This window comes from Lissotriton helveticus, chromosome 1_2 (assembly GCF_964261635.1).
Source record: "Lissotriton helveticus chromosome 1_2, aLisHel1.1, whole genome shotgun sequence".
NCBI classification, from domain to species: Eukaryota; Metazoa; Chordata; class Amphibia; order Caudata; family Salamandridae; genus Lissotriton; species Lissotriton helveticus.
Window position 1 is genome coordinate 417,183,522 of NC_136058.1, and position 9,728 is coordinate 417,193,249.

The 9,728-nt window shown below is 42.9% G+C and overlaps 1 protein-coding gene across 1 annotated transcript; it reads right to left on the reverse strand.

The window, feature by feature from the left end:
* Positions 1-5,354: 5,354 nt before the first annotated feature.
* Positions 5,355-9,511, reverse strand: LOC144807159 (uncharacterized). Its single transcript, XM_078673070.1, is given in 2 exon segments — positions 5,355-7,142; positions 7,145-9,511. Coding segments are annotated over 2 exon segments (2,271 nt in total). The 5' UTR covers positions 9,258-9,511; the 3' UTR covers positions 5,355-6,984.
* Between the last annotated feature and the right edge of the window lie 217 nt (positions 9,512-9,728).

The following is a 9,728-nucleotide window of genomic DNA, read 5'->3' on the forward strand; positions in this document are numbered from 1 at the left end:
ATGTATTAATCCACACACCCGCGCCTTTACTCATTATCTTGTTGTATTCATATTTCTTCTTGATCAAAAGGTCAAGGATGTCTTTATTATCTATATTCGCAGAGTGTTTTACCTCAAGTGATTTTATTTCTTTCTCTAGCGACTCCAGTTCTTGATTTAGTTTTTTATTAATTTGCATCTTAATACTGATAATGATACCTTTAATAGTTGCTTTGAGAGCGTCCCATAAAGTAGATGAGCTCGTTTCAGGACGGTCATTTAGTTCAATGTATTCTTTAATTGCGGATCCGATCTTTGTTTTGTTTGCTGGGTCAGAGAGGATGTCATTGTTGAATCGCCATCTCTTTGGGGGAAGAATAGAGTGTGTACCTGCGAGTTTGGCACTAATGCAAGAGTGATCGGAGACTAGTTTGGGGGCTATATCTGTTTCGTCTATGAGGTGTGTGAAAGCACTTGAGAGTAGGATGTAGTCAATCCTAGAGTAGGGGTTATGAGGGGCCGAGTAAAATGTATAGTCTCTTGCCTCAGGGTGTTGGAGACGCCACAAATCCCTTAGGCTATATTTAGAGCATATTTTTTTGAGGATTTCATGTGAGCGGGAGGGCCGGTATTTGCATTTAGATTTGCGGTCTATGTGTGGGTCTAGCGGCAAATTAAAGACCCCTCTCACTATGATGAGGTCATCCTGCGGAAGGCTCTCAAGATTACTGGAGACCTTCTCCCAGAACTCCGGTAAGTCGGTGTTAGGGCCATATATGTTGACTACATGGATGGGGTCATCACCTCTCTGGAGGTGTGTGATTAAAAGTCTACTCGATAGGAACTCGATACAGTTGTGATTTTGGCCTTTTTTAGCAATGAGGGTAATCACTCCTTTTTATGTCGAGCCTAGTGCAGCGCATGCGCAGCACTAGGAAAACAACCTCTTGCTATCAGCACAGCTTTCCTAAAAGCTCATGCATGTGGGGCTCACATGCCATTGGCCATTGCTTCTGGCTTTAGCACACAATTGGCCAAAGGTGTGTGGAAGTCCCAGCTTCTTTTAAAAGGTTTACTCCCAGAGCGATTTGCTCTCGGGAGCCAGCAGAGGTGTGCAGGGCCATCTGGATTTAATTAGCCGTGGCGCACTTGTCAAGTTTGCTGGAGGGTTTTTGGACAGTTTTAGGGGTCTCATCCAAGCGTCCTCGATGCTGTGCACGAGTCTGGAACACTTTGGTACATTTTGCGAACGTTCGTGCTGCTCCCACAAACAGGCTCGCAAACTTTTCCTTCAGTCATGCACTCGTACACTTTAAAGGTAAACACTGACATGGGATATTTTTCTACAGCTCAGGGAATTTAATCAATCCGATTTTGCAGGAAGAATTCTCATCCGTTTGTCCGCTTTTCTTCTACATCGATCCACTGAGAACTGCAATGGCTGTGTGGATACACAGTTCTGGGAAAAGATCTGTGTTAACAGTGGTAAGCCAAGGGTAGAAGCTCGTGACAATCAGAGAACAGGCTTGTGACATTCTAACATTTAGAAAAAAAGTTTTACGCCCTGGAATCTAGATCAAACTAAGAGGCCCCAGACTGAGTAAATCCTTCCCTGTAGCTAATGGGACACTGGGAGAATGTAAAATAATGTATTTGTGCTTTATTGTAAATCGTTTTACTAACAATTTGTAGAATGTGAACTATTTAATTTTATTTCACTGGGTTTGATTACATGCTTCTTTTGTTTACTTCCCAAGTTGCAGTAAATTGTTCACACATTTGTTGCTTGACACGGAGGGTACTATTCGCTTTCTTACATATTTTTGATTTAGCAAGGTCAGAGAAGGAAAGTTGCAAGGCCAAGGAGGTCATGTTAGCATAAGAGTACATGAAACAAGCTTTTGCAGGGCTTAATTTGAGCCGGTGATTTCCGGTGGGGGCCACCTGTACCTATTTATGATCCATCTGATTTTTACTGAGCTGAATAGAGGAAAACACACAGATCAGAAAGACGAAAGAACCATAACTTAGGGAGAAAGCAGGAACCATCTAGAGTTAGAGAAAGGGCCAAGGGGGAGGGAGGGGGTGAGGGTGTCTGGTAGGGTATTTAAGGCTACCAGCCTGGCACTCGGCACGTCCCCGTTTTATTAAACCGGCCGCTGAGCTTCGGGCACCGGCATACTTTCTTTTACAAATTAAGCACTAGCTTTCAGGTTGTTGCGTTTAACCCAGGCAGTAATTATCTTCCTTGTTTCCTGGTGGATGATCAGTTGCTTTTTGACAAATACTCGCTGAAGGGGTGTTCAATATCACATGAATTCACTGAAGGCATCTGTGTATGTTTAAAGTGTTACGTAGCAAGGAACCAGGGATAAACTGAGACCAGAAGTAGGCCCGGGGACACCAAAAAAGTGCCCCACATTTGTAGATCGCAATTTTTCGCTAACTGTGGCTTTATTAGAGCTGAGGGCTAATTTGAGGCAAAATATTTGATAAATTTATTTATTTTAATTTCTTCTATAGCGCTGGAATCAATCCCGTAAGGGTATCTCCGCGCTGTGCCAGCTATAGGATTATCAGGCAGTACATCTTAGAGAGATTAAGTGGACAGAAATGCTTCTTGATAAAGGAGGGTTTTTAATGTTTTCCTGAAGGATAGATAATTGATAGTTGTTCTGACATCGGGGGGAAGTTTGTTCCACAAGGCAGGTCCAACTGAGGAGAAGGCCCGGTCTCCTTGTCTGGATTTCTTTGTGGCCGGGGGTTTTAGAAGGGCTTGGTTGCTTGAACGAAGAGACCTACTGGGCTGATATAGCTCCAGGGATTGAGACAAGTATTTAGGACTTGCTCCATAAATGCATTTATGAACCGTGCAGCAGATCTTAAAGTTGATGCGCTGCCGTATAGGGAGCCAATGCAATTCCTTCAGCAACGGTTTAGAAGGAGTCCTAGCTGGTGCACCCATGACCAGTCTTGCTGCCGTGTTCTGGACCACCTGCAAGCGACCTACCGCATCAGTATTTGCTAATGTCAGCAGGCCGTTGCAGTAGTCCAGACGACTGGTCACTAATGCCTGCACAAGTGTCTTTCTGTAGGTGGCAGGGAGATATGGAAAGACACGTCTAAGTAGGCCAATAGTGTGGAAGCACATTCCTGCGATGTAATTGGTGTGTTCCTTCAGGGTCAGCTTTTGGTCCAACTTCACCCCAAGATTCTTTACATGATGTTTAGATGTAGGTGCTGGGCCGAGATCTATTGGCCACCAGGCAGGGGTCCAAAGGATACTTGCTTTGCCAAAGAGCATGACCTCCGTTTTTGTTACATTACATTGGAGGCAGTTCATCGCCATCCAACGTGACACCGCCCTCATACCCTCAGCAAAGTTCTCCTTGACTTTAGAGTCAAGGGAGCTGAAAGGGTAGAGGAGCTGGGTGTCATCAGCGTAGGAAATCGGTGTGAACCCATACTTCCGCACAATCTCAGCAAGGGGGGCCACATATACATTAAACAATGTAGGGCTAAGGCATGAGCCCTGTGGCACCCCCTTCGTGAGCCCCCTGGAGATGGAACGAAAGGGGCCCAAGCTGATAGATTGTGATCTCCCGGAAAGGAAACTCTCCAACCATGACAATGCTAGGCCTCCAATTCCTACTCCCTGCAAACGGCTGAGAAGGATGTTATGAGACACGGTATCAAAGGCTGCAGACAGGTCCAACAGCACTAGAATCATGGAGCCACCTCTATCCTGTGACATTTTGATCTGATCCGTCACAGAAAGAAGGGCTGATTCAGTGCTGTGGTTGGGCCTGAACCCAGATTGTGATTGGTCCAGGCCCCCTGTCGCCTCGATAAAGCTGACAAGCGTTCTTCCCTTAGCTCTGCTCGGCTCTACTAATTTCTTCACCTACCCTCATGCAACTCAGTTCTTCACCCACCCTCTTGCAACTCACATTCTTCTACCTTCTGTCCTGCACCTCTAGCTCTTCATCCCTCTTTTTGCATCGTCTCACCCCACCTGTATTCTCCATTCAGCTTGTGTCACTTTCCTCCCACGTTGTCTGTTCTCCTTTCCTTTTCTCTACCCCCTTCCTGTCCTGTCATTCCCATCTTGTATTTGTTCTGAGAGGGAGAAAGCTCGCCCTGTTGCTACCTGGTTTTTCATCGTCCATGCACATGACAGTACCTTTTGCCCACACCACAGCCCCTGATGCTCTTGCCTCCTGACTTCTATCTATTCTTTGTGGTGGGGAAGCTAATTGCACTATTGGTGAAGGCTGAAATATATATTTTCGTTCCACAAACACCAACATGAGTGGGATTGCCAATAATCAATGCCTGATGCCAAAGAATGAACTTTGACACAATAGGTCAACAGAGTTTACTTTTGATTTTGCATATGAAACAGTTTTAGAAATTGACTGGACTGCTTTGTAAAATGAGTGACTCCATTTCATATGTGACATCTTCAGTCCTTCCTGTTGTTTTAGCCAACCTCACTTTGCGTGTGAGGGAATTTGAATCCATAATGTTTCAAAAGCCAAGACAGATTGATGATTTTACATGACATTGAGCCACTTCCCAGTAGTTTAAAAAGCAAGATAAAATGCTTTTTGATTTTCTATTTTTCCCCCACCCAGTCATACTTTTTATTTAGGTTTTGATTTAATATGTGGTTTGAAAGGTGACATTTTGTTCATGATAATAACCCTCTACTGATCATCTCCACATTTGCAGTTTTCAGCAGGATCATTTGCACTAATATGGCTTACATCTCTTCTCGGACTGCATTCTCAACTTGGATTGCTCTTCTTTTCAGAATCCTTAATCAGGGCGATAGGGGAAGGACAGAGATGACCTTGCAAAGGCGAATCCCATCCAAAAGCTAATGGACAAACGTCAACACTTTTAAAAAACAAATGAGCCTGCTGACAAAACTTTACCTAAATGTAGTTTTAGCTGCACCTGCCACTCCTCGTGTGTTGACCAGCATTAGCAGCGTAACATACCTCAAGAAACACAGGAAAAGTTCTGTGCTAGGGCAAATTAACTTCCTTAACCACACACTCAAACTTTTCTTCTGTGGAAGTGTCCCTGCTCAGAGCCGTGCTGCAAGAGAGCAGACACAAGCCACACTTTATGTTCTGCCATCTCAGGTCAGCCCATCATACATTCTGAGAGCAGTCACACTGTCAAGACAGGAACCCCCTCTAATGCCACCTGTGCCAGACTCCCTGCTGAGGGCAGTCACACTGTCGAGACCGGACCCCCTTCTAATGCCACCTCTGCTAGACTCCCTGCTGACAGCACAAATTATCTTGAGTTTAGGGGCGCAATATCATTTCTTTAAAATCAGCAGTAAAATACCAAAATCCAAATCATTTTTTTATTCTAGTACATATCTTAAAAACATGCCTTTCTTTTTAATATGTAAAGCTTAGTCATTATTGTGTACATTTTATAGCATCGTGATTGGTTCTACCTTTATATTATTTTTGTGCAATCAATCTTTTTTTTCATTTCTTTTGTGGAACCATCATGTCAATATTCGGCTCTATTAGCCATCAAAAAATCATCGTCCAAGAATGTAAAATGGTGATTTTGCTTAACTATCACACAACATTTGGCTCAGTGACTTTTATAAATGATTCCTCACTGTCCTGAAGAGAAGCCGCGTGCTTACCCTGTCCATCACACAGCATGCAGGTTGGAGACTTTCATTGATAATCCGTATCTGGTGAACAGACACTGTGTGCTCAGCCTGGCTATCTCACAGCTGCAGCTCTGAGACCTTCATTATAGATCCTGCACTCTTCTGAAGTGAAGCCTTGTGCTCACCCTGGCTATCTTACAGATGCAGCTCTGCGACCTTCATTATTGATCCTGCACTCTTCTGAAGTGAAGTACTCGGCCTGGTTATCACACAGCTGCAGCTCTGCGACCTTCAGTGTTGATCCTGCACTCTTCTGGAGTGTGCTCGGCCTGACTATGACACAGCTGCGGCTCTGTGACCTTCAGTGTTGATCCTGCACTCTTCGGAAGTGTGCTCGGCCTGGCTGTCACACAGCTGCAGCTCTGTGACCTTCGTTACTGATCCTGCACTCTTCTGAAGTGTGCTTGGCATGGCAGTCACACAGTTGTAGCTCTGTGACCTTCATTATTGATCCTGCACTCTTCTGAAGAGAGGCTGACGTCTTTGAAGCTCTGAAAGTTGACAAAAGATCTTCACACATTTACTGCAATGACATGGCTTTTCCCGTGTGTGTTCGCTGATCAGTACTTAATATTGAATATTCATAAAACCTACTTCAACATTCACTGCACTTGAATGATTCCTGTGCATGTTTTCTGATGCCGTTTTAGACCAGATATATATATATATATGTATATATATATGTATATATATCCATTGTCACATTCCTTGCACTTGAAAGGTTTTCCAGTGTGTATTCGCTGATATTTTCTTAATATTGATGATTCACTAAAACTACTTCTACATTCTCTGCAATGGTATGGTTTTTCCACTGTGTGTGTTCTCTGATGGTACTTTCGGTCTGATAATCGACTAAAGCTCTTCAGACATTCATTGCACTTGAATGTTTTTTCCCCGGTGTGCGTTTACTGATGAATCCTTAATGTTGAAGATTCACTAAAACTACTTCCAGATTCACTGAACTTGAATGATTTTCCCCTGTATGCGTTCTCTGATGCTGTTTTATGTCTGATAATCGAACAAACCTCTTCATACATTCACCGCACTGGTAGGGTTTTTCCCCGGTGTGTGTTTTCTGATGCTGTTTTAGGTATGATGATTGACAAAAGCTCTTCACACATTTACTGCACTTAAATGACTTTTCCCCTGTGTGTGTTCGCTGGGGAACACACAATCCTTAATGTTGAAGACTGACTAAAACTACTTTCACATTCACTGCATTTGAATGGTTTTTCCCCTGTGTGTGTTCGTTGATGAATCCTTAATGTTGATGATTCACTAAAACTACTTTCACATTAACTGCACTGGAATGGTTTTCCCCCTGTGTGTGTTCGCTGATGCCGTTTTAGGCTTGATAAATATATAAAGCTCTTCCCACATTCATTGCAATTGAATGGGTTTTCCCCTGTGTGTGTTCGCAGATGTTGCCTTAATGTTGATGAATCACTAAACTTTTTCCACATTCACTGCACTGGAATGGTTTTTCTCCAGTGTGTGTTCTCTGATGACGTTTTAGGTTTGATAAATATATAAAGCTCTTCCCACATCCATTGCACTTGAATGGGTTTTCCCCAGTGTGTGATCTCTGATGCTCTTTTAGGTTTGATAATCGAATAAACCTCTTCTCACATTCACTGCACTGGTATGGTTTTTCCCCGGTGTGTGTTTTCTGATGCTGTTGTAGGTGTGATGATCGACAAAAACTCTTCCCACATTCACAGCACTTAAATGGTTTTTCCCCTGTGTGTGTTCGCTGATGATTCCTTAATGTTGCCGAATTCCTAAAACTACTTCCACATTCACTGCACTGGAATAGTTTTTCCCCTGTGTGTGTTCGCTGATGAATCCTTAATGTTGAAGATCGACTAAAGCTACTTTCATATTCACTGCACTTAAATGGTTTTTCCCCTGTGTGTGTTCGCTGATGAATCCTTAATGTTGAAGATGCACTAAAACTACTTTCACATTCACTGCACTGGAATGGTTTTCCCCCTGTGTGTGTTCTCTGATGCTGTTTTAGGCTTGATAAATATATAAATCTCTTCCCACATTCATTGCAATTGAATGGTTTTTCCCCTGTATGTGTTCGCAGATGTTTCCTTACTGTTGATGAATCACTAAACCTTCTTCCACATTCACCGCACTGGAATGGTTTTTCCCCAGTGTGAGTTCTCTGGTGACATTTTAGGCTTGATAAATATATAAAGCTCTTCCCACATCCATTGCACTTGAATGGTTTTTCCCCAGTGTGTGTTCTCTGATGCCTTTTTAGGTCTGATAATCGAATAAACCTCTTCTCACATTCACTGCACTGGTATGGTTTTTCCCCGGTGTGTGTTTTCTGATGCTGTTTTAGGTGTGATGATTGACAAAAGCTCTTCACACATTCACTGCACTTGAATGGTGTTTCCCCTGTGTGTGTTCGCTGATGATTTCTTAATGTTGACAAATCACTAAAACTACTTCCACATTCACTGCACTGGAATGGCTTTTCCCCTGTGTGTGTTCGCTGATGAATCCTTAAAGTTGAAGATTGACTAAAACTACTTCCACATTCACTGCACTGGAATGGCTTTTCCCCTGTGTGTGTTCGCTGATGATTCCTTAATGTTGAAGATTGACTAAAACTACTTTCACATTCACTGCACTGGAATGGTTTCCCCCCTGTGTGTGTTCTCTGATGCAGTTTTAGTCCTGATAAATATATAAAGCTCCTCCCACATTCATTGCAATTGAATGGTTTTTCCCCTGTGTGTGTTCGCAGATGTTTCCTTAATGTTGATGAATCACTGAAACTTCTTTCACATTCACTGCACTGGAATGGTTTTTCCCCAGTGTGTGTTCGCTGATGCTGTTTTAGGTGTGATAATCGATTAAACCTCTTCACACATTCAGTGCAATTATATGGTTTTTCTCCTGTGTGTGTTCTCAGATGGTATTTTAGGTCTGATAATCGACTAAAGCTCTTCAAACATTCACTGAACTTGAATGGTTTTTCTCCTGTGTGTGTTCTCTGATGATTCCGTAATGTTGACGAATCACTAAAACTACTTCCACATTCACTACAATGATATGGTTTTTCGCCAGTGTGTGTTCCCTGATGCCGTTTTAAGTTTTCTGGTTGACTAAAGCTCTTCCCACATTCATTGCACTTGAATGGTTTTTCCCCTGTGTGTGTTCGCTGATGATTCCTTAATGTTGAAGAGTAATTAAAACAACTTCCACATTCACTGCAATGGTATGGGTTTTCCCCTGTGTGTGTTTGCTGATGCTTCTGGAGACCTGATAGCTGGCTAAAGCTCTTCATACATTCAGTGCACTGATATGGGTTTTCCCCTGTGTGTGTTCGTTGATGTCGTTTTAGGCCTGATAACTGAATAAAGCTCTTTACACATCCAGTGCATTTGAATAGTTTTTTCCCTGTGTGTGTTTGCTGATGGGGTTTTAATATTGATGACAAACTAAAGCTCTCACTGCATGTGTCTGAGACTTCTCTCTTGGTTAGCGTCTCTGGCTCTGGTATATACTTGTTTACATCCATTGACTGTACTTCCTGAAGGGCCAACATGACTGATAAAGCACTTGTGTTATTCTTGCATTCCCTGTATGAGTCGTATTTTGCACGTTTGTTTTCCGATTAAAGATTACAGTGCAATGGTCACCAACTACTTCCCAATCTCATAACGTGTGTAAGGCTTCTTCGTGGGCGATTGTGTCTTTAGACTGGATAATGGTTCTGCAAGCTTGCGGGTAAAGATTCCTTGTCCTTCTGGTCGGTGCACACTGGGACAGTGCTCTGTATTTTAGACAGCAGAACCCCTATTTCTTTTAACCTTCAGTTGTCTGATTCCACTCCGTTGCGCTTTTCAATGGTTGCTGTGAATTGGTCTGAAACAGTTTGCAATACACCTCTAGCACTGAAAGGTGGCCTGGTATTATTTAAGAAAGCAGAGCACTGCTGTAACCACCTCATACCGACCTAATGATCAAAGCTGTTATTGGACATGTTTACACAAGAGGATGTTTATCAGTGTTGTCT